The sequence below is a fragment of the Coenobita brevimanus genome, chromosome 85, assembly GCF_032717465.1.
Source record: "Coenobita brevimanus isolate Jiangsu-jjx chromosome 85, ASM3271746v2, whole genome shotgun sequence".
NCBI classification, from domain to species: domain Eukaryota; kingdom Metazoa; phylum Arthropoda; class Malacostraca; order Decapoda; family Coenobitidae; genus Coenobita; species Coenobita brevimanus.
Genome location: NC_137038.1, coordinates 12,131,337 through 12,156,341, shown reverse-complemented (window position 1 = coordinate 12,156,341; position 25,005 = coordinate 12,131,337). Strand labels below are relative to the sequence as shown.

Sequence of the window (25,005 nt, the reverse complement as noted above, 5' to 3'; positions counted from 1 at the left end):
AGAAAGGAAATTACAAATCGGACAGCGGTCTTTGATAGAAGAGGGCCCATGACATCCACAGCCAGCAGTTGCCAGGGTCGAGTGGCTGTTTAAGTGCCCGGTGGGTCCTGGGGTTAAGGAGATGTTCCCCAGTGCACAGGCCCGACAGGCTTCTAAGACTCGTTTGGCGACGGCCGAAGGGTGTGGCATCCAATAGATGTCCCTGAAAGTTTGTAATAACGAGGTGGATCCCAATCCCTTGGTGAAGGTGGGTCAGGTTATCCACCTCCTCCGTCTCCACAATGATATGGCCAGAAGGGGTATAGAGGTGGTTTCCTATCCTCGCCAGCTTGATAAAGATATGGTTGGGCAGCCATGCCGGTTTTTGGCTGGTCTCCCATTGTCGCATTGGGGTGTTCTGTGGTGCACGGTGTCCCGTTTTCTGTTTCAAGGAGCAAATTAAGGGGGAGCCTCAATAAGGCGTCGGCATTAGTGTGGAGTTTGCCAGGGAGGTGTGAAATGTCAAAATCAAACTCCTTCAATGCTTCTCTCCATCATAGTAAGAGGGCATCAGTAGTCTGGGACCATTATTGAGACAAGCTTGTTCTGAGGGAACTGCAACTTATACAGGAAAAGCAATACCAGTGTTGCAACGAACAGCATATTTATTATGTCCAGACGTTTCGACATATTCATCAATGTCATCTTCAGTGGATCTAAAAAAAAAAAAAAAAAAAAAAAAAAAAAAAAAAGACCTGTAAGGTATTTAAAATCCTAAAAGAACTATTTGAGCACAAGCTCATCGTACTTAAATAAAAGAGAAAACCTAGTGTTAAGTTAAAGGGGGACTTAACTGCACAATATATTCAGAGAGACAGCAGACAGACAATTGTTTAGGGCAGGTTTTCGTTTATAAATATGAATGGATTCTAGTATTCTTAGATTCTTACTGGTACATGTGTCTATTATACAGAAACTCTTTGGATCAACAGAAGTATTACAAATATATGATTGTTCCCTTACCGCTGAGTGAGGAGGGTCACTCACATGGAGAACTGACCTCTATGCTCGTCAACCCGTAGCTTCAAAGCTTGTATTATGCTTCCAATATACCCTGTATGGCAACTAGGGCACTTATATTCATAAACGACTGATGAGCGGAGGGCAGTCGGTAGTCGGTCTTTGTAATGAAAAAATTATTGAATCTTAAGATCATTCTTATGAACAAATTGGAACTTTATTTGAGGATAGAAAATAGAAAAGTTATATTTCAGTGCCCTCTCTATCTTTTCTGATACAGTACCAAGAAAAGGTAGAGAAAGATACATTTCCTCCTTACTCACTGTACATACAGGTTGCTTTGGATTGTAAATTTTGGCTAAGAACTTTCTAACACAGTTATCAAAAAGACCAGTGCTGAATCCATTGTTAGCAAAAAAATTCCTCAAAAATGTGACCTCCTAATGGAATAGGTTGTAGGTTGAAGTTAGGTTATAAGCACAATACAGCTTTCAAGCTAAGGGTTGACGAGCATAGAGGTCAGTCGAGCAGGTCAGGTCTCCCTGTGAGCAACCCTCCTCACTCAGCAGTAAGGGAACATTCATATATTTGTAATACTTCTGTTGATCCAAAGAATTTCTGTATAATAGACACATGTACCAGTAAGAATCTAAGAATACTAGAATCCATTCATATTTATAAACGAAAACCCGCCCTAAACAATTGTCTGTCTGCTGTCCCTCTGAATATATTGTGCAGTTAAGTCCCCCTTTAATTTAACACTAAGTTTTCTCTTTTATTTAAGTACGATGAGCTCATGCTCAAATAGTACTTTTAGGATTTTAAATACCTTACAGGTCTTTTTTTTTTTTAATCTTTTTTTGATCCACTGAAGATGACATAGATGAATATGTCGAAACGTCTGGACATAATAAAAATGCTGTTCGTTGCAACACTGGTATTGCTTTTTCTGTATAGTCTGGGACCATCGCAGCCACTGTAGAGATTGGTGGTTGGTGATGACGGTGAGCAAGGTGCCCAGCAGGTACGATCGGAAGTGCTTCAGTGCCCAGATCACGCCGAGGCACTCGCACTTGCTGGTGACATAGCTGACTTCTGATAGTGTCAGTGTCCTACTGGCACACGCTATAATGTGCTCCTTGCCCTCCCAGACTTGAGAGAGGGAAGCACCAATCCTGACCAGGAAGACATCGGTGCGTAGTCGGCAAAGCTGGGCACCAAACTGTTAATCCACTAATCGTTAATTAAAGAAGTTGTATCCAGCCTTCATGGATTTAGAGAAATCATATGACAGGGTGGATAGACAAGGATTGTGGAAGTATTAGGAATATATGGAGTAGATGGGAAGTTGTTGAATGCTGTGAAGAGTATGTATGATGATGCTAAGGCTGCAGTGCGTGTGGATGGTGAACGGAGTGAATTTTTCTCTTTGAAAGTAGGGTTGAAACAGGGATGTGTCATGTCTCCATGGTTATTCAATCTGTACATGGATGGGGTAATAAAAGAGGTACAAGGTAGGGCAGTGGATGCTGGAGTGGCCCTAGTGAGAGAGGGTAGTGTTTGGAAACTCCGTGTACTGTTGTTTGCAGATGATAATGTGTTGTTAAGTGAAGACAATGGGGAGCTGCAAGGATTGGTGGATGAGTTTGGGAGTGAGTGTATGAAACAGAATCTAAAGGTGAATGTAGGGAAGAGTAAAGTGATGGTTTTTGAGAGAGTTGAAGTCAGTGGATGTATAGTAAGGTTGGGTTGCGAGGAAATGGAAAATGTGAGTACGTTTAAGTACTTGGGGAATGTGATGAGTAAGGATGGAAGTTTGGAGGGTGAAGTGGTTGAAAGGGTACAACAGGGAAGAAAGGTTGCTGGTTCCTTGAAAGCAGTGATAAGAAACAGGGATGTGAGCATGAAAGTGAAAAAGTTACTACATGACAGTATTGTGATACCAACTCCAACGTATGGAAGTGAAGCTTGGATGTTGTTGGAAGGACACAAGTCAAGAGTGAGAACAGTGGAAATGAGTGATTTAAGAGGAGCCTGTGGAGTCACATAGAGACAGGCTGACAAATGAGGATATAAAGGAGCATTGTGGTGTGGATGTGATAGGAAGCGTTAGGAGGAACACACTGAGGTGGTTTGGCCATGTGGAGAGGATGGAGAGTGAGAGACTGACAAGAAGAGTGTATGTGAGTAAGGTGGAGGGGGAGGCTGAGGATGAGATAGAGGGATGGAGTGGGGAGGTATATGAGAGGGGGGTGTAAGTTGGAAGCAGGGCAGTGAAATGGCAGGGGACAGGGCAACGTAGGGGCGATCTGTTTGTGGCCATCCTGTACAGGATTAAGGCGTCTGGCAATAGATAGAACTTTTTTGTTAACTTAACTTCCAAGGTAACTGTGAAAATCATTATTGGACTAATTAACTTCTGTTACATTTAACTTCCGTTAACTCAAATCTGTTAACCCAAAAGCATAGGATAACTGGTTACACGTCTGTTCTATTTAACCCTTTAACCGCATGCTTGTTTTGCTTTTTCTTGCGGCTCCCGCGGGCATATTCGCGCTCCGATAGACTCTCTAAAAATATTTGCTAAAAATCAGTTATAAGTCCTAGAATATTAAAATCATATATGCTTAAGGCACATACCTTCAGCTTTCTCCTGGGGTGTCTGTTGAGCCTTCGTCGAGTACCGTATGACTTGTGGAGACCTCTGAAGTTGGGTAACAAAGTCTCCACTTTACACTTCCCGACAACCCGTAATAATATTACCACAGTCTGATATTATCACTAGAAACAATATTCTATGATTCTCAAATAGTTTGGAATCCATACTCCAAAAAAAAACACTGTGTAAGCAATGAAAATTACGAGGGCGTATGACCTTCCCACTTGCGCTAGTTCGCCGCTGGTGTTCTGTCATTTCTTATTCATATAAACACTCATAATTTATATTTCTATTACTATATAACACTTATATATATCTACAGTCTTTATCCATAAGTTTCCTTCAGTAACAGTAGTCTATTGTCACTGTAGACATTCAATTTCTTTCAGTAAAATACGTAGCATTCACTTTCTCGTCCTGTATACTAGCACTGAGAGTGAATGTCACTTTCACCTTCACTCTCATAACTCATAGTATTCTTACATGCTAGAGTGAAGCTTTCACTTTCATTACTCCTAGGGTATATACTCGTATTCTTATAATACTACTCATTTACATTTCTATTTACGTTCTCTATTTTATTTACATTATTTACATTTCTATTTTATTTATACTGTTATGCACTGTCACTTGAAGTAACTTATAAAACTATTTTCCACTGTTCACGTATATTTACATTCATTGCTTTCACTTGCTGTTTACACATTATTCAAAATTCCACTTGCACTGTTTTACTCAATAAAAAGATCGTAGTCACTCTTTATCAACTGTCAGCCCACTACCTCTTTCCACATGAGGTTTAGTAGGGGGTAAAGGTCACAGGGCCCTTTGCATGGGGCTAAAAAGGGGCGGATGTTAGCAGGAGCGAATCAGGCATACCCTCACTTTGAAAGACGACAGTGAACTGATAGTGGTGGCCTCCTACCGCCTGGCTAGGGTGAGTGCAATACTACCAACTTTAGCCTTGTGAGACCTGATAATATATAGCAATGAAATGATTGGCAGGAAACCAAGACAATACATAATAAATTTAGTTCCACAGGTGAATGTAAATATCACTTAGGCTTCTCCCTTCCCACCTTATATGTATATTTATTACGAAAATAGATTATACGGCATATTTCAAGGGGAAATAAACAGCGAAAATTAGCTAACGAGTGCATGTGAGGTGTTGTCAGGTGATAATTAGCCAATTCCAGGTGTATGGCACTATCACTTACCTTATTTCTTTTTTGTATATATTATTTGGTATAAGAATAGGGCATAGGGCTTACTTCAATGGATGAAATCAGTGGAAAATTCCAGGGAAGATTTACTTAGCGTAGAATACAGTGTGGTGGACTGCAATAATTAGGTAGTTCCAGGTGAATGTCAATATCACTTTGGGTTCTCCCTTCCTTTCTTATATATATTTTTATTACGAAAATAGATTATACGGCATATTTCAAGGGGAGATAAACAGCGAAAATTAGCGAACGAGTGCACGTGAGGTGTTGTCAGGTGATAGTTAGCCAATTCTAGGTGTATGGCACTCTCACTTACCTTATTTCTTTCTTGTATATATTATTTGGTATAAGAATAGGGCATAGGGTTTATTTCAATGGATGAAATCAGTGAAAAATTCCAGGCAAGATTTACTTAGAGTAGCACGGCCGGGCAGGCGAGAGGATAGGGTAATGGAGGGGAGGTAGGGAGGGGAGTCAAGAACGGGGAGAAATGGCTAAATTATCAACAATGGATGGGAGTACAGATGAGATTAGGAGTGCTGACTAGTGTTGGACATTGGCAGTACTGATAGATGATACAAGCCACCACTTGAAAGCCCAGGCGAATTCAAAATAACACAGAATCACAAAAGTGACGCCCCGCGGTATGATCCCTTGCTCCCAAGCTTCACGAAAGTGACGCCCCGCGGTTAAGGGGTTAATCTTCCTTAGCCTGGCCATGGCAGCAGACATTTACGAATTTTGTGTGTTGTATGAGAGAAAAACTTAATTCCCACTGTGACTAACTCAAGAGTTGCCATTGATCCCCACCTAATTCAATATGGAAGTCAGGCTACTCTTGCAGAGACCACAGAAATCGCATATCTTTAAAAATCTCTCCCGTGATATTTAACCCCTAAAACGCGGCTGTGTACGGCCGATCCCCCCGCTGTGGCGGGGTTGTAGCGGGGTCTGAGTACCTGTGGGAAAATATTTGCCAAAAATCATAGATTAACCCTAGAGCATTAAAATTTTTATGGCTTATAGTACTTACATTCAGCTTTCTCCTGAGACACATGTTGAGCCTTCGTGGACTACCAAAGGACTTGTGAAGACTTGCAAAGTTGGGTAACAAAGTCTTCACTTTCACACCTCCAGAAACCCGGTTTTCTTTCTACCACAGCCTCAGTCTGTCACAGTACACTTTATACAACAACATACAGGTTGTTTGGCATCCGTATTTGTACAATAAGCACTGAAAATAAGGCTAAAATGAACAGAGCGCACGGCCGACATGCAGCGCGGTGGCGATCTTCCCGTCACTATTGTCACATTTGCCTTTTCACAGCAAAAAACACGTATACTACATTATTTTCCATCATAGGACTTCGCAAACGTTAGCTTGTCACTATTACGGCCATAAAAATCACTGTCACTGCCAGTATTGTGGATCGGGACTGAGGAAGACCACCGCGGCGCGAGTTTATTCAGCCTTACGGCAGGCACTTTATTCTCGCTCCGGTCGGCCACTCGCACTTCATTCTATCGCTCACTTTCACTGTAGCTGTCCTTTTTTTTTGCCTTATTCATCAGTGTCACTGACCAGTGTTATAAAAATAATATTTTCTACACAACAAACTGTCACTGTCAGAACATAGAATAGGAACATATGCTTTCATCTTCTTACACTGGAGTGACTGTCACTCGCAATACTTATATTATTACTATGTACAATTATTTACACCAAAAAACACTGTCACTGTCAGTGCTTTTACAAGTACATACACTAATTTACACTCATCAGGCTGTCACTGTCAGCACGTAAAAGAAAACTAAACACTATTATCACTGTCACTCTCAGTATTATTTCACAGAATCTTACCCTTATTTTCAAAATCTACTTAGGCTGTGGTAGTCAAAGAAACACGGGTAAGCACAGAGGGGAACTTTGCACTCTTTGCACTGCAAGGAGGTGCGCCTAAAGGTTCTGTCCTGCCAGGTAGTGTGGCTGCACACATGACACCTCCTCAGTGCTTTCCCCCTCTTTGCAGTGGCTGGCAGTGGCTCCAGGCGGTGTCGCTGAAGGTAGGCCATACACTGTAGGCGGTCTGGAGGTGTCTGAGGGTGGCGTTTGGGACCTGTTGAAAGAACCTGGCCGTAACGCTGAAGCAGCTGGTAGACACAAGTCTTGGAAAATCTTCTGAGAGAGTAGTTTGCTGGCTTCCTGTTCTTGATTTTATACAGGATGAAGGTGTTCAACATGCACATATCAATCAAGTGCAAGAACACCTTCCTGTACCAACGACGATTTTTCCTCAGGCAGTCAATCTCTCCGATCATCATATCAGACTTGTCCACCAGCCGCATGTTGACGTTGTAGTCAATGACAGCATCAGGCTTCATCACAGGCTCACCAGTCCTTCTGTCGACCTTCCCTGTTGCCAGCATTTCCCCCTTGTGTACTGTGGTGAGCATGTTCACGACTCTCTTATCATGCCACCTGATCGCAAGCATCTTGTCAGATTTCTTCAGGTGCACGTCTCCCCGCTTTGACTTTTCAGCCTCAGGGAAGGCAGGGTAATGTGCCCTTTTGCTTCTGACAGTGCCACAGGAGCCGACGCCGTGTTCAGAAAGGTACTTGGCGAGTTTAGGAGCTGTATAGTAATTGTCCGTATACAGGACATGATTCTCGCCAAAGTACTTTTCCAAAAGCACTTTCACCACAGAACCAGAGAATCCAAGGGGGTCAGTCTTATCCAAATCGACATTGCTGGCGGTGTAAATGACGAAGTCTAAGATGAACCCCGTCTTGCAGTCGCACAGCACGAAAAACTTGATTCCAAAGCGGTGCCGTTTGCTTGGAATGTACTGCACAAACCGAAGACGGCCCCTGAACAAAACCAAGGACTCGTCAATCACCACTTTCTTGAAAGGGCGCAGGAACCTCGTAAACTTATCCTTGATCAAGTTCAGGATTCCCCTCACTTTCCATAATGGGTCAGTTTGGGAAGGCTCATCATTGTTCGCGAAGTGAAGGTAAGTCATTAGCTGCCTAAAACGATCGCGGCTCATGTATTTATTGAAAATTGGTGTTGGGCACAGCTCGTCGGAAGTCCAGTATTCTTCTAGCTTGTGTTTCCAGTTGTGGGGCATTAGTAACATCAATCCAATAAATACAAAAAGTTCCCTGATCATAAGAGGCACCCATGCTGCCATCTGCGACGTGGATGGCGTGGCCGCCTCACCTTCTCCTTCGCGAACTGGAGCACATTGCCCCTCGTACCTGTTTGTCTCGGTACAGATGTGCTCCATAACCTCGTCGTCAAGGAAGGCCAACAGGTAGTCCATGCATTCACCATCCTCGTCGACAGGGAAGTCAGCCTGAACTCCACACCCACTGTCATCAAAGGGCAGATCCTCTGGCACAAAATCTGATCCCTCTGACCACACGAAGGCATCCAGCGTGCCCTGCCTAGGCTGGGAGGTGCTGGGGGCGGCGGGGGGTGAGGCAGGTCGTGTGGGAGTGGGTGAGGCAGGCGGTGAGACAGTATGTGAGGCAGAGGCTATCCCAGGTCGTGTTGGTGTTGTGGTGGTGGTGGTGGTGGGGACATTATCAGAGGGTTCAAGGTCACTCGCGGTGGCGTGACTGCCAAGTTGCCTAGTGCGAGTTTCCTTACGAGCTAGCCTTACACTAGGGGACAAAGTTCTAGCTCTACCAACACGAACACTTGGCCTACGAAAACCTCTAATATGTAAAGTAGCACGTCTACTTCCCTTTCGAGGTGGTGAAGGCGACTCAGACGACTCAGGAGACAGGGCAGCAGAAGAGGAGGACGAGAGAATGGGGCTGGGAGTACGTGGCGGGCTGGCGGTGGCGTGACGTGGCGTAGGGGACAATGGCAGTGAGCTGGGGTCACCACTCCTTTTTCTTTTTGCCCCCTTCCCATATTCAAGGCCCCTTCTCACAGGAGCCTTCCCTGATGAGGTGCTAGGCACTGACACACTCACTTCAGGCACAGAAACAATCACTTCTGGCCCGGACTCTGCACTTGATTGTGTGTCAGACTCTGCCAGGCTTGACCACACACCGACGTCACTGCCATAGTCCATCGAGGCTTTCAACAGTTCACTGGCTATTGCAGAGTCACTTAGGCCCTTAGAAGTTCCTGGTAAGGTTTTGAAGGGGGTTGAGGTACAAAACCCTTTTTCAGAGGGCTGGAAGGCACAGACTCGGAAGAGCTCGAGTTGGACATGGTGTCACCGTGGAAGATTCGCGTGGACTGACGCTAATCAGGGGCAAACCGCGCGAAAAAATCACAGTTTGACAACTGGGGAAACAAGCGTTTCCCAATAACAGAAAGTGCTTGCGAGATGACGGCGCAGATTGACACGTATGAGCCGTCCGTGCGTTGCCATATCGCACGACGAGGGAGGGCCGCGCATCGGTGCGTGGGTGGGTAAAAAAAATGATACTTGGCAACAACCGAGGTCAGAGGTACAAAGGTCAAGTGTGCTAAACGTAGCTCACAGGTGGCGGGACTGATAGACAATACCAGCTGGAGCCTGCTTGCCAGCGGTTATCCAAAATTAACTCAAATCACAAACGCGACGATCCGCCGTTCTGCCCTTTGGGCCGACCGTCGCAAATGCGACGATCCACGTTTTAAGGGTTAATGATATACCGTACGTGAGCTCTTCATGATACTATTCTTTAGTAGTTATACTAATTTCCTAGATATGCTTTAATGCAGTAAATGCAGGAAAACGTTGCTATAGAAGCCATGAAAGCAAATCGGGTGTGACAGCATTCATCACATATTTACAAGTCTCCAGGTGCACATTTTGTTTGAAACCCATATAATTTAGCATTCTAAAAGAACAATACTTCATCTCCAAAATGCTGAAGAAAATCTACAAAGTTTTTCATATGAAAATTGTACAATGTTTCAAGCCGAAATCGTGCAGAGGCGAGACCTCCGGCCGAAATCCAATGATGCCAAGGGCTCCAAAATACCATACAAAAAGTCAAAACAACACGCCAGTGGTGTACCCTGAACTGGGTATTCCTATAGCCTTCAGGAAATACTTCAGTCTAGGCACTGTCCATTTTTCTCTGCAACGGTTTTCCATGATCTTTGTACTGTAGGTCCAGCGGGGCAGTAGAAACACGTGTTTGTTATTGTTTATAATCATAACGTACGATCTTCAGCCATGTCGTGCTAATATTTCTTAATAGAGAATCGTTACATGTTTCTCATAACACGGTTTATTATTGTTTTGATTGACAAATACATGAAATGGAAGTAAAATACTGGTAAAGCATATCAATATTTAAGGAAGGAAAGAATAATAACCGTCCCCAAACCGAGATGGTAGACTCAGGCCACCATTTCTTTATTTTCCTTGACTATAATACAGCCTCTTTTTCTTGTAGCAGTGACTAAAATAATGTTGTTATAATTTCTCCCTCCCTTTTAGTGACACAGAGGACACATAAAATGAACGGAGTTTAGTAGACCAACTTTGATGTCGAAAATTAAATAATCTGGTGAAGAGTGGCAGTTTTTCCTTGGTTAATGACATCGGGAATTATGTATGTATCGTGTTTTTCACTGTTCATTTTTTTATTTCTTTATGGCCACTATATCAATAAATGTTTTAGTTTAATACTAATATTGTGTACCAGTATCATTTAAAAATTCTGTTTTGCCATTTATTTTGTCCCCCCCCCTTTTTTTTGGGGGGTTATAAAAGCCTTTATAAACCTACAAAAAAGGGGAAAATACTATAAAATCAGCTTTTATTTTTTTTAACTTTTAAAAGTCTATCTATCTATCTACTGCCAGGTGCCTTACTCCCGTAAGGGATGGCCACAAATAAATCGCCTCCATGTCACACTGTCTCCCACCATTTCATTGCCCTGCTCCCAGCTCACACACCCCTCTCTCACATACTTCTCCACTCCATCCCTCCATCTCATCTTTGGCCTCCCCCTCCCTCTCCCCCCTTCCAACTCACTCACATACACTCTCCTCATCAGTCTCTCACTCTCCATCCTCTCCACATGGCCAAACCACCCCAGTGTGTTTCTCCTAACGTTTCCTATCACATCCACATCCACACCACAAGGCTCCTTCACTTCCTCATTGTCAGTTTGTCTCTCCGTGTGACTCCACATACTCCTCTCAAATAACTCATTTCCACTGCTCTCACTCTTGTTTTCTGTCCTTCCAACAAGGTCAAAGCATAACTTCTATACGTTACATTTGGTATCACAATACTGTCATGTAGTAACTATTTCACTTCCATGCTCACTTCCCTGTTTCTTATCACTTCGTTCAAGGAATCAGCAACTTTGCTTCCTTGCTGTACCCTTTCAAGCACTTCACCCTCTAAACCTCCATCCTTACTCATCACACTACCCAAGTATTTAAATGCACTCACATTTTCCATTCTTTCCTCATCCAACCTCACTGTACATTCACTTCTCTCAAAGACCATAACTTTACCCTTCCCTACATTCACCCTTAGATTCCGTTTCTTACACACACTCCCAAACTCATCCACCAAGCCTTGCAGCTCCCCTTCGTCTTCAGTTAACAACACAGTATCATCTGCAAACAACAGTACATTGCCCTTTCTCACTAGGGCCACTCCAGCATCCACTGCCCTACCTTGTATCTCTTTTATTACCCCATCCATATAGGTTACAGACTCCACAACCATGGAGACATGACACATCCTTGTTTCAATCCAAGCTTCAAATAGAAAAATTCACTCAGTTCACTATCCACATGCATTGCAGCCTTAGCCACCCTCATACATATTCTTCATGGCCTTCAACAACCATTAGATTATTCACTCAATGTAATGCCACCTGAAAAGGAAAAGAGAGTAATAAAAAATGACATAAAAGATGGAAGAAACAGGATCAGAGAGCAAACACTGAAAAAGAATGATAAAGGTGAAGGAAGAAGTAGGAAGCACTACATCAAATGAGCTGATGATGGTCACCTCCACCTTATAGTAAGATATGCAACACAGAAAGTTGCTTGTTGATTTTAGACTATGAAATGTATGTAGAAAAAAAAAAAAAACTTTTTAGGGTAGCTATTTACGGACGCAGCCTGGACACATGCAGCAGCTTGTTTACAATCCTGTCTTGAAGTGGGCAATGAGAAAGGTTGGCTTGGAGGAGTGGCTGGTTAGGGTGGTTATGGCTATGTATGTGGGTGCTCACACCCAGGTAAGAGTGAATGGAGATTTGAGTGATGAGTTTTCCATGAATGTTGGTGTGCATCAGGGGGTCAGTCTTGAGTCCCATGTTGTAGTAGTAGTAGTAGTAGTTGTTCCCTAGGCAGTCTGGCTGAACAGCCCTGAGTCCCTTAGGAAGGCCATGGCCGAGACCAGGCTTTCCCACAGCGCTCTCAAGGAGTGTATGTTGTGTTGTTGGCGTAGGTGATTGTGTCCAATGCAGTCTTCCATAATGTGCTTAACAGTATGGGGTGCTGTGTTGCATCCTGGACAGGCATCAGCAACGGAGTCATCCAGCCTCTTCTGGTAGCTTAACACGCCCCATCCCGACATTTTTGGACCTTTTTTTTTTTTTTTGGCTCAAACATCAGCTTTTGGTGAGAAACATCGAAAATTCATAGAGAAATCACTCACCTGAGGTTTAAAATACCGGATTTAGGTACGAGTACTTCCTTACCTGACTGGGTTTTCTAACAGGCTGGCACCAAAGAAATGAGTTCTGTGGGAGGGTAACTATTTTATCCACTCATAAACAGTATTTATTTATTTACTTGGTACGAATTTATATGTAGTACAAGAGTATATTGGTTTTCAAACAGTAATATAGGCATTATAAGCATTGTTTCACTCACTAACTCATCACCATTCATGATCTTTTTTTTCCCACATTACCTGATCATCATTTCTGACTGTTTCTTCCTCTAATGCTATGTAAACTTTGTCCTCCACATTGTCATCGATTAGGGAATCATTCTGGCCCTGAATGTCTTTATTGGCCAGGTCACTGGTAACAGGTGAATTGCCGAGACAATGGCGTGCAGGGGTGGGGGGAGGTTATGCAGTGTCAGGCACTATTTCCGCTTGGCATCTTGTAGAGGAATAGAGGAAGGTGTCCCGTGTATACGTGCCAAAAATCACTTGCGAAAATTGAAAATTGTGCAAATTAGGGACCTTGCAATGTTGCCGCGATAATTCACGTCGCCGGGACGGCGCAGGTTAAGAGGGCTGGATGGTGCCCACATCTCAGCCTGGCCAGGTGGACCCTGTCCTCACGAGAAAGATAGGATTCAGAAGAGTGGATGTCAGGAGGCCGTGCATGCAGCTGTGTGTTGTCTTTAAGTGACTGAATGGAGCGGCGAGTGATCTGTGTGTGGATATGCTTCTGGAAGCTGGTCTGAGGTGGGCGAGGGAGGAGAGATGACAGTATTTGTGTATGGTATCGTGTGCTGGGTGTTGTTTTGATGTTCCTTGGTGTGGGTGGATGTGTTGCCATGTACCGAAGTGGATGTTGTGGGTTTGTGGAGGCTGCAGCAAGAAACTGGGTGCCTCTCATGTCTAGGTGATCCTTGATTTTGAGGACTTTGGTTTCTTGATGTAGGTGGTCTGTGGGTGTAGTAGCTGTGCAGCCTGTGATTATTTTTAGGGCCTTGTTCTGTATGGTCTGTAGAGTGTTGTAGTGTGTTTTGGTGAGGTTAGAAGCCCAGGCAGGGCTTGCATAATTCATCACTGAATATGTATTGTTTGTATACTGTGGTGGTAGTTTCTTTGTTGTGTCCGAATGTTGTATGGGCAAGTGACCTCAAAGCATTGAGTCTTGGTGTTATTTTATTTTTAATGTTTGTGATGTGTTGTTTAAATGACATTGATGTATTGTATGTTACACCAAGGATTTTGGGTGTGTGGTAGTGGAGTGTTGTTTATGGTGCGGTGTGGGATGTGACTGTATTCTGTTGTCCAGTTTGTGAGAAGAGTCACTGTAGATTTGGCTGGGGCTATTTTGAGCCTGTTTGTGGTGAACCATTCGTGTAGTGTGTTGAGGTAAGTCCCATGTTGTTTACTGTGGTACTTGAAGCCCTTGCACGTGACTTTAGAAGCGGACTCTCGTGGGAGTTGTTATATGTTTATGATTTGGTGTTGATTGCAGAGAACGAAAGGGAGGCGAGGAAAGGTTTAGGAAGTGGAGAGATGGTATGGGGCACAAGGGTTTACGGGTAAATGCAGATAAAACAAAAGTGATGATGATATCTAGGGTTGGTGGCGGTACTGTCAAAGACAAGGGAGAGTGGCCATGTGCAGTTTGCCACAAGGGCGTGGGAAGTAATTCCATCTTGTGCGGTGTTTGTGATAAATGGGTGCATAAGAGATGTAGTGGTATCAGAGGTTGACTGCGAGATAATGCTGATTTTATGTGTATGGTGTGTCTGGGTGAGCAGGTGGAGATTGTCAGACATGAAAGGACTGAACTTGCTGGTGAATCTCTTGAGTGTGTGGAAGAGTTCTGTTATTTGGGAGACATGTTGTGTGCTGGAGGTGGGGCTGGAGCTAGCTCTGTGGCTAGGGTGAGAAGTGATTGGAAGAAGTTCAGGAAGCTCTTGCCTCTCCTGACATTGAGAGGACTCTCCCTACGTGCTAAGGGGTCTTTGTATGCAGCATGTGTTAGGAGTGTAATGCTGTATGGTAGTGAGACCTGGGCAGTGGAGGAGGAAGATGTTCGCCGGCTCAGACATACAGAAATGACAATGATTAGGTGGATGTGCTGTGCATCCTTGCGTCCAAGGCCTGGAGGGGCTGGTTTACGATGGAAGAATTGAGAGGTAGGATGGGACTGGAGTGTATTGGTGTTGTGATGAGGAGAGGTAGATTGAGATGGTTTGGACATGTGGAGAGGATGGGGGATGATAATTGGGTGAGGAAGGTGAGAAGTATTAATACTGGCGGTGGGGTTATGGGGGGCAGACCGAGAAAGACATGGGACGAGGTCATAAGTGTGACCTCAGGGTTAAGGGACTGAACAGGGAGGCTGCAATGGATCGTGCAGCGTGGAAAGCCACCATTAGGTGACCAAGGCCGACACATGGAAGCATGTTGGAGCCTTTAAAAATGAAAACGAAAATGAAAGCAAAAACACACCTAGCCTAACAATCTAACTGGGGGATTTTGTTCCCCATACCCCCTATGATTCTAACCCTTAGGATTGCCACTAAACCTAATGTTGGAACCCCACAATTCTTATCAGACCAAAATTTTTATCCTAACCTATCCTAATCACCCTGTGAAAGACTTATTTGAATGCGAAATTTTGAAGACTTGTGCCTGCATCATTCTTTTTCTGTGTCAGCCCTCCTCCCTTACAATTTCTTCTATCTTTCCTGTCACTTTTTATAACTCTTCTTTCCTTTTCAGGTGGCTTTACACTAAGCGACAAGCCTAATGGTTTCCTGTAAGCCAGTAAACCACTTACTGTTGGGAGGTAACCATATAACCAACCCATACGTGTTATCTGCGTGTCAGCAAGTGGGTTGGCAGAGAGTAAGTGTCCCTCTTCGTAAAACAACTAATTCAAAGTCAAACAGCCACCCCATAAGGGATTATGGCGTCTGGCTATAGAAAGAATTAAGTTTTCACCAAACGGGTATGACCTTTCCATATTTTCTATTGAAACGAGTCCTTCACAGGTTACTTGTTATTATTTCTGAATTACCATAGTTACTGGGGATTTCCATAACCTTACATCTGAAAGCTATAAATGAGGATTTAGAATGCATTAATATTCCACCGACGTCTGCCAGCAGCTGGCCATATTAATGTGCATTTTTAAATTTGAAAGGTGGCTGTCAAATACAAGTGAGGTTAGGTTGGAATAGGTTTGGTTTGGTTTGGTTTGGTTAGGTTAGGTTAGGTTTGGTAAGTTTCCCACTGCTTTGGCACGGGATACACTGACACGTCCAGTCAGAGCGATGGTTGGTAAACAAAACGGCCAGTTGGAGAGACTGTCAGTAAACTTTGCTGTGGGCGACCAAGCCATATCCATAAATACCCCAAAATAGGTATACAGTAAGACCTCACTATAACAGACCAATTGAGGCCCAAACCATTCCGAAAAAAGCGATATTCCGATAAAAGCGACATCCGGACTTTTTCCGATTTATCAGACATTAGTCCGGATCACACCAACAGTTTTTAAACTGTTTTCACGAACAATGCAGTACTGTTCTGTATTATACCTTCACTACAGTATTTCCTCTTACTTTGACGCTCTGCACTTCGACGTCTCGTTTTTCATGCTAGAAAAAAAGTTTCCAAGTTGTTTCACACTTCGCGAGTTTCCCCGCACTTTGATGCTCCCAGCCGGCAGTAAGCAACTCAGCAGACAATGTGTACTGATGCTCATTTGCTGGCGGCCCTCTTGTGACCACTCTGCCCTTTACCGATACAGCGGTGGTACTACGGACCCACACGCCATTGCTTTTTTTAACATTGCTCTTTATAACAGTTTTAATGTCTTTTCAGGTACATGTTTATTGTGTTATGCTGTTTTAGCACTAGCAAACACTCTTCATTTAACTTTGGGTAAGGCCTGTTTGGTGTTATAGTACTTTCTGATAGGGCTGGTACATGTCTCATCAGAACACTCCTTTGTTTTTCCCATTGATTCTTAACACTTCGACGTTTCACGTTTCGCGAGGTTTTGGCGGAACATCCAACCCGCGAAATATGAGGAATCACTGTGCAATAATAAAGTGGTATAATATATAAAATAATACTGTACTGTACACTGTTAAACATGTCTTCTATTTGCCTTATTGTGGTGAACATGGTTGATATGGTCAGGCAGTCTGGATTGCTTCTGGCTTCATCGGACTTTTTCTGATATATAGGTTGTTCAGTGAATATGTTGCAAAAATCAGGGGATGTATTCCGGAGACGATACTGAATGCAGATTACCAAATGAGCATATTGCGAATCTCAATAGTCTGGGAGGTACAGCACTTCACAGATCTGCTATGGATGAGTTGGAGTCAGGGGATTGTAAATGAGACGTCCAACATTTACAGTGAGATTGCACAACATGCTTGACACAGCTATGTCATTCACATTTACAGCAAATGTTCACAACTCCGGCCTTCTTGCTCCAATGCATGCTGCAGCCTGTTGCAGGAGTGACTGTCGCACACGTTCCAAAGCCTCAGGACTGTTGCTGATATGTGCCACACTGTTCTGCACACAACGCAACAATTCCTCAAGGTTTGGAACCTCTGTAACATACACCTCGCTTTTACTGTGCCCCTACAGGTAGAAGTCCAAGGGAATGATGTCAGGTGACTGAGGTGGCCACAGCACTGGGCCACCACACCCGATCCATTGTTCAGGAAACACAGCATTTAGGAAATCCCTTGTTATTCTAGCATAATGGAATAGAGCACCTATGGAGACACATTAAAAGCAAACAGAGGTTCCAAACCCTGAGGAAATATGGTGTCGTGCACAGGACAGTGAGGCACATATCAGCAACAATCTCGGGGCTTTGGAACGTATGCTACAATCACTTTTGCAACGGGCTGCAGTATGCATTGAGCAAGGAGTCCTGAGTTGTGAACATTTGCTGTAAAGCATGTTTTATGATACTGTTAATAAATCTCACTGTCAATGATTGACATCTCATTTACAATCCCCTGACTCCAACACATCCGTATCAGATCTGTGATGTGCTTTAACTCCCAAACTACTGAGATTTTGCAATATGCCCATTTAGTAATTTGCATTCAGTATCGTCTCCGGAATACACACCCTACATAGCCAGTATTTACTGAACACCTAGTACAGGAATTTAGTCTGGTAGCTCCCCGATTCCGTAAAAGCGAATTCCAGTCTATTGAAGTCCGTTACATCAAGGTTTTACTGTATTTTGTCTTTTTCCAGTCGCTTCCTGCAATCACAATGGAACAGTTAACTGTCTGCGTTGCTTATGTACCATAATTACTTACCTTCAGATCTTGAATTTCTTATAACACAGGGGGAATCGTCATGCCTGTTTGGTAAAGAAATACCACAGATAGCTGGATGGACAAAAACTTAACAACTAAATCTGGTAGTAAATGTGAGGAAAAACCATGTTGTACTGTACAAATAAGAGTACTATTGTGCTTTTGGACAATATCTCCAATTTCTTTAGGTTAAGTCTGGTTCAGTTAGAAAATTTTTGGTTTGGTTAATTTAATTTTGTTCATATGTGATGTTAGGTCTATCTATCTATCTATCTATTGCCAGACGCCATAATCCCGTACGGGGTGGCCATTTGACTCTGAGTTACTTGTTTTACAGGGAGGGGCACTAACCCTCCACAAACCCACTTGACACGTAGGGAGCACATATGGTTTAGTTATATGGTTACCACCCAGCGTTGTAAATGGTTTCTTGGCTTACAGGAAACCATTTGGCTTGTCACTCAATGTAAAGCCACCTGTAATGGAAAGAAAAGCATTAAGTAGTGACAGGAAAGATGGGAGAAATAGGAACAGAGGAGGGCAGGCACAGAAAAAGAATGATAAAGGTTAAGGAAGAGTAGGCAGCACTACATCAAGTGAGTGGATGATGGTCGCCACTTTGGTTTGGTTAATTTAATTCTGTTCATATGTGATGTTAGGTCAAGGTGAAATTATGTTCTTTTATTGGTTTTCGTTGTGTTCTGGACAAATTTTAAACTTCATTCCTACCGGGAGTTGGCAGTTCCTCTAGTTTCTAATTATTTAACCCTTTCAGGTCTCCTGGCCACTATAGTGGCTTCTCGGTAGGGGTCTCCTAGCCACTCCTGTGGCAGCATATTCAGGCATGAATGAAAACTGTTGCATGAGGCTGGTGAATGAAATAAGGATACAAGCTGCTCCCCAGACCCCTCTGCTTCTACCAGGCATGTGTAGATCACAATATTTCAGTTTACACAGTCTGGGAAGAGCTAATCATGGAGGGAGGTTGGGTTGCACGTATTGGTTCTATTATACTGTTGATCTGCCAATATTTTTAACTATTTTGGTATCAGACAGTTCATTTAGCAAAAGGATATTATTTGCAATATATTTTTACTGCTCTGGAGAACACATAGCTCTCACCTCCCTCCTCCCTTTCATATCCCCCTTCCTCCATCCCCCTACCTCCCACCGATCCCCCACCCCTCTACCTCCCACCCTCCAATCCCCCACCCCCTACATCCTCCACACTCCTGCCTCCTACCAATCCCCCACCCTTCTACCTCCCACCCTCCACCCTCCACTCCTCCTCCAATCTCCCACCCCCTGCCTCCCGCTTACGCACATACTGTAGCTACCCCATCACAGGCAAGCAAGAGATTGCTGCGTTGTATGTCGCAATATTTATTCATTTCCTGGGTGTTAGAGTATCTGATTGAGGGAAAATATATACAGATTTAAGATTTTAGGTTTCTAAGGTTGTTTCTGTAGCCTTTTATACATGTACCATGCATTTATTTGTTACCAGGCAGACATACATGTGCAGCAAGTGTTGCCTTTTTCACTGACAAATAATTGTTCGTATCTCCTTACCTTTTTCTGATTTATATTTCATGAGTTTCTCACATTTCCTGGTTATACTTATAACACCGTCAATTTTGAGAAATAATAAGTATTTGATCACTGTCTCTACGGTTGCCTGTAAGTACACAGGATGATATAGTTAGCAACAATGAAATAAACATATGTACATACAAAAGGCAAGCTTGTAGGCTTACCCTCATGTCCTCACCCCCACAGCCTTGGACAGTACTAAGCAAGATGAGAGCAAAGTAAAATAAATTAGTAATAACTAGTAAGTGATAGTTTTATAAGGATCTTGTAACTGTTTAGTTTGTTGTTTGTAAAGAAAACATCTCAAGAATCGGTCATATATCGTGTGAGATATAATGTACAGTACATATATTAGTGCACTGTTTTTTATGGAAAAACATAGAAATAAACAATGCAATCATGTCGCCTATGCACCAAGAAATCACCTACCCATCGAGACGGCAATACTCACCACGCTACCACACACCACTTGCTATGCAACTTCCCATCATTTTTGCAGCACTTGTATGGTGAGTAGAGCTCTTATGTTTTATAAGCAGATGTGTATTACTTCCTTGTGCATGAATGATATTTTTTTCTTTATTTGCAAGCCTTGACTTTTTTCCAAAAAATGCGTCTGTCAAACGTGACCTTGGGACCTATTTGAGCCCTGAAAGGGTTAACCCCTCATTTTCCCTGATCTTCAGAGCCCTCCCCACTTTAGAGAGGTTTTACCCCCTCAAGTACACATTTCACAATGCAGGTCCGTCCCTCCAGCCACAAAGGGTTGATTTTTTGACTTTCACCAAGGTAAAAATTTTTCTTCCAAATTTCAAGAGACTGAATTTACACACCTGAAAATGTATGTCTCAGCCAGACTGACCAAACAGTTACTGCACAATTGCCCGTCAAAGATGCAAAAAAGTTACTGATCCTCCATGGGTGAAAATAGAATATGTACGGAAAATGCATTATTCACAGTAAATAATTATATATACGGTACATAACTAATGTCATAAAGGAGCATTGTGGTGTGGATGTGATAGGAAGTGTTATGAGGAACACACTGAGGTGGTTTGGCCATGTGGAGAGGATGGAGGGTGAAAGACTGACGAAGAGAGTGCATGTGAGTGAGGTGGTGGGGGGAAGAGGGAGGGGGAGGCCGAGGATGAGATGGAGGGATGGGGTGGAGAGGTATATGAGAGAGGGGGGTGTGAGTTGGGAGCAGGGCAATGAAATGGTGGGGGACAGGGCGACTTGGAGGCAATTTGTTTGTGGCCACCCCAAACGGGATTGAGGCGTCTGGCAATAGATAGATAGATAGACTAATGTCAATGTGAAGTGTTCCCCAGGCATGAAATCATTGTGCCATAAGCACACAGCAACAAAACAAGCCAGGCGAAAAGTGGAGGTGCAGCGTTTACGGCTGGAGGGGGGAGGAGGATGGAGGGATAGGGGAGAGGGGATAAGGGAGGAGGGAGGGGGAGGAGGGAGAGGGGAGAAGGGTTGCCATGCACACACACCGCTGTAGGGGGTATGGTTGGTTGGGAGGGGACAATGTGGAGATGACGCAGTGGGGCTGAGGGAGGTAAAGTGACGGTGGCAGGAGGGGGGGGTTCCTTCTCCCTCACATTAGGAGGCCAATCACGCCATACCACCCCAGACACTCTAGTTCTCATTGGTCTAATCCCATATATATCACCAAAGGGGAGGAGTTACCCTCCCCCAGATTTTTGTGTGTCTTTAGCGATCGTGTGGGATAGGCTGGCGTGTCAAATTACACAAAAGCATGATCGTGCGGCATCGGTCTTGAGGGGTTAAGATTGATGGGGGGTTGAAATGGAGTCTGAGGACTACTGATTTCTGGTAGAAATGAAAGTCTGATTCGTCTGAAACAACGAAGACCACTGGAAAAATATAATCTGTGCACTGTAATAGGAAATGTATACAGTAGGATACCTACTGACAGCATTAGAGATATAACAGAGGAATTAATTGTAGACGAACAGGGAGGTTTAAGAAGGGGAAGAGGTTGTGTAAATCAGATATTCATTCTTAGGTCTTTGGTGGAAAAGTTTCTGGAGAAGGGAAAGAAGTTGTATGGGGCCTTCATGGATTTGGAGAAAGCATATGACAAGGTGGATAGACAAGGAATGTGGAAAGCATTAAGAATATATGGAGTAAATGGGAAATTGTTGAATGCCGTGAAGAGTATGTATGACTGTGCTAATGCTGCAGTGCGTGTGGTTAGTGAACTGAGTGAATTTTTCTGTTTGAATGCTGGATTGAAACAGGGATGTGTAATGTCCCCATGGTTGTTCAATCTGTATATGGATAGGGTTATAAAAGATGTACAAGGCAGAGGAGTAGATGTTGGAGTGACCCAAATGAAAGAGGGCAGTGTCTGGAAACTTCCTGTACTGTTGTTTGCACGATACTGTATTGTTAGGTAAAGACGAGGGGGAACTGCAAGGCTTGGTGAATTAGTTTGGGAGACTGTGTAAGAAACAGAATCTAACGGTGAATGTGGGGAAGAGTAAAGTTATGGTTTACGAGAGAAATGAAGCCACTGAACGTACAATGAGGCTGGATGAGGAGGAAATGGAAAATATGAGTCAGTTTATGTACTTGGGTAGTGTGATGAATAGGGATGGAAGTTTAGAGGGTGAAGTGCTTGAAAGGGTACAACAGGGAAGAGTGGTTGCTGGTTCTTTGAAAGCAGTGATAAAGAACAGGGAAGTGAGTATGGAGTAAAAAGGTCGCTGCATGACAAAATTCTGATACCAACCCTAAAGTACAGAAGTGAAGCTTGGACCCTGTTGGAAGGACACAAGTCAAGAGTGACAGCAGTGGAAATGAGTTATCTGCGAGGAGCATGTTGAGTTACATGGAGAGACAGACTGACAAATGCGGAGATGAAGGAACTTTGTGGAGTGTATGTGGATGTGAAAGCGTTAAGAGAAATACACTGAGGTGGTTTGGCCAACATGGATGATGAGTGAGATATTAGCTAGGACAGTGTAGGCTATGCAAGTGAGGTGGAGTAGGGGGAGGGAGGGGGAAGCCAAGGATGAGATGGAGGGATGGAGTGGAGAGATATATGAGAGAGGGGGGTGTGAGCTGGGAGTAGGGCAGTGAAATTGCATTTGACAGGGCGACATGGAGGCGATTTGTTTGTGGCCACTCCTTATGGGACTGGGGCATGTGACGATAGATGGATAGTCTTCCAAAGAGGTGTTGTCCTAAACAGCAAATTTATCCAAATAAGGTTAGTTATGGTGGGTCTGAAGCTGACAAAAACGATGCTGAACACATCACTGCACTTATAGGAACAGAACCTACATAAGAAAGTAAAATATAGAAAGGACTACCATACTGTACTAGGGATGACAGAAAAAATGGTAAAATTATTGTGCAAGCCTCAACTCCCCTTTAATTTTATTTTTTCAGAAACCTACTGATTTTAGTGTTTTCTGTAGGATTTTGATTATCAATTTTAATGCAAATTACTCGTTTTCGAGTTATGCCCCCCCTCCTTTCCCCACTTCAACCCCCCGAAATGGGCATTTTGCAAAATAATCGACAATAAAAATTGTACACAAATCACTAAAATAGGGTAAAAAAAGAATTGTATATTTGATTAACTGTTTTTTTCATTAACCTAATCTAATCTGACCAATCAAACCTAACCTTTACAGTATATAAGGCTGTAATGTATTAACTGAACTTTTTCTTTTTTTTCATTAATGTAGCCTAACCTAACCAATCAAACCTAACCCTGTATAAGTGAACTAACCTTAATTTACAATGTATTGGTAAAACACATAGTCACAACACAGACACCTGCACTGGACAGTTGCCATAGCTAGACTAAATTCAAATTCATATGAAGGGCCTCCCTTTCCTATTTAGGGAAATTAGGTTTGAAATGATTGGCTTAAAGGAAATTGTAAGGAGGTCACTCATTGGCCATAATCCGTGATTCATTCAAAATGACCACCCTTCACATCGGGTTGTTTATTGGCCGCTGCTCAAGGCTGGTAGAGCGCGATGGAAACCAAAGTACCGGTATGCATGCACTCATAACTCACCACATCTGGCTGCAACAAGACCAGCTTCCAACCAAAATTTCAGAAAAAAAAATTTGTACAGCCAGCCCTCCACATTTGCTGAATCAACTTTCATGGGTCTCGCAGATTCACCGATTGCCCTTCTGTGGGGCCATGACTGACTTTAATGGGTATGACTGTATGAAGTTAATATAGCCTATTCCACATGTGTGGTCAAGTCATCGGCTATTTGTGATATTTTAAGCTGATTTTAGGTCCCAGATATGGTTTATCAGGTACAATAGCCTTTGTGCACACTTGCTCACATGGGGTGATCTGTGGCTGTAGAGGCATTTACAGGAGGGCACACAATGCACGGAAAATCCACATTCGCGGAGGTCTGTTCCCTAATCCCCGCAAATGTGGTGGGCTGCCTGTATTGTCATTATTACTGAGTTGTGGTGGTAAGTGTTGGTACTTAAAGTTCTTGTCATTGAGAGAACTATCCAATGGCGAACAGAAAAATAATGAATTCCTTTAGGGGTTGAAACGATAATAGAACCGAAAAAACGTTGAGCCAGGTAGATACCGTATTAATATATACTGGAAAGAATCATACCGGTATATGAAATTAACATAAACAGCTGTTACAAATAAAACTAATGTTTAACCTGAATTGGGCCAAAAGAGTGGGGCATGACCTGGAAATACGGTAACAGCCTCGAGCTTACCACCAGTAACAGAGTGAGAAACAACTTTCGATGGCAGTGTTCTGTTGGCTGCCACTACAGCCTTCCCAGCAGCACTACACACGCACCCAGCCAGTCGCAATGCCATCATCACCTACAACTTGATGAACACATTAATCAAAAGTGAATTTGGCTCAATTCATGGTAGCAGTGTCGTGTATCACCGACACCCGCGATTATGGACACCGCAGTGTTATTGGCACCAATCTCCACTGCTACTTCTTCTTCTTCTTTGAGGGTTTGCGGTGCCCTTCTCTTTTGGTTTTCCAATTTATTCGTTGCTGAGCTCCTTGATTCTTTTCTCTCTCTTTTTCCAGCACTGTTTTAGTCTTTCAAAATCTTCCACTTCAAATAATAGCTGTCCTAAAACGTCTTCTTTACTTTCTATGTATGGCTGGATTGCACTTATCGCCACACACTTGTTTATTGCTCTAGTCCTGGGAACTTGGGCACTGACACAGCACACTGAGTACGTTGGGTTAGAGACACTTTAATGGTGGTATTCCTGTCTCACTGTCTTTAGAATACACGGGCACTGGGATCTCACTGTGTCGTCACTGGGCCACGGAGGTCTGGGCTTAGTCGAGATGGCGCCCGGGAGTCGCAGGGAGCCCTACTGGTGAGCCCTCCTGCAGTAGGCACGGGACAGCTTTAGGGGCGTCACGGCCCGGGCGCGTTTCTGGTCTGGGGTGCGGGGAGGCCCTTTCCTGTCAGGGCCTCGACCTGTTGAGGGGCCCTCGGGGCTGGGGCCAA

General features: G+C 43.6%; 1 protein-coding gene across 1 annotated transcript in view; it reads right to left on the bottom strand.

Moving 5' to 3' along the window:
- The window catches only part of bonsai (28S ribosomal protein S15, mitochondrial), a 92,380-nt gene extending 67,933 nt beyond the window's left edge, over positions 1-24,447 (bottom strand). The window contains exon 1 of the mRNA XM_080280497.1: positions 24,235-24,447. Within this exon, the coding sequence (XP_080136623.1) occupies positions 24,235-24,343 (109 nt within the window). The 5' untranslated portion in view covers positions 24,344-24,447. The remainder of the gene's footprint in view (positions 1-24,234) is intronic.
- Positions 24,448-25,005: the final 558 nt, after the last annotated feature.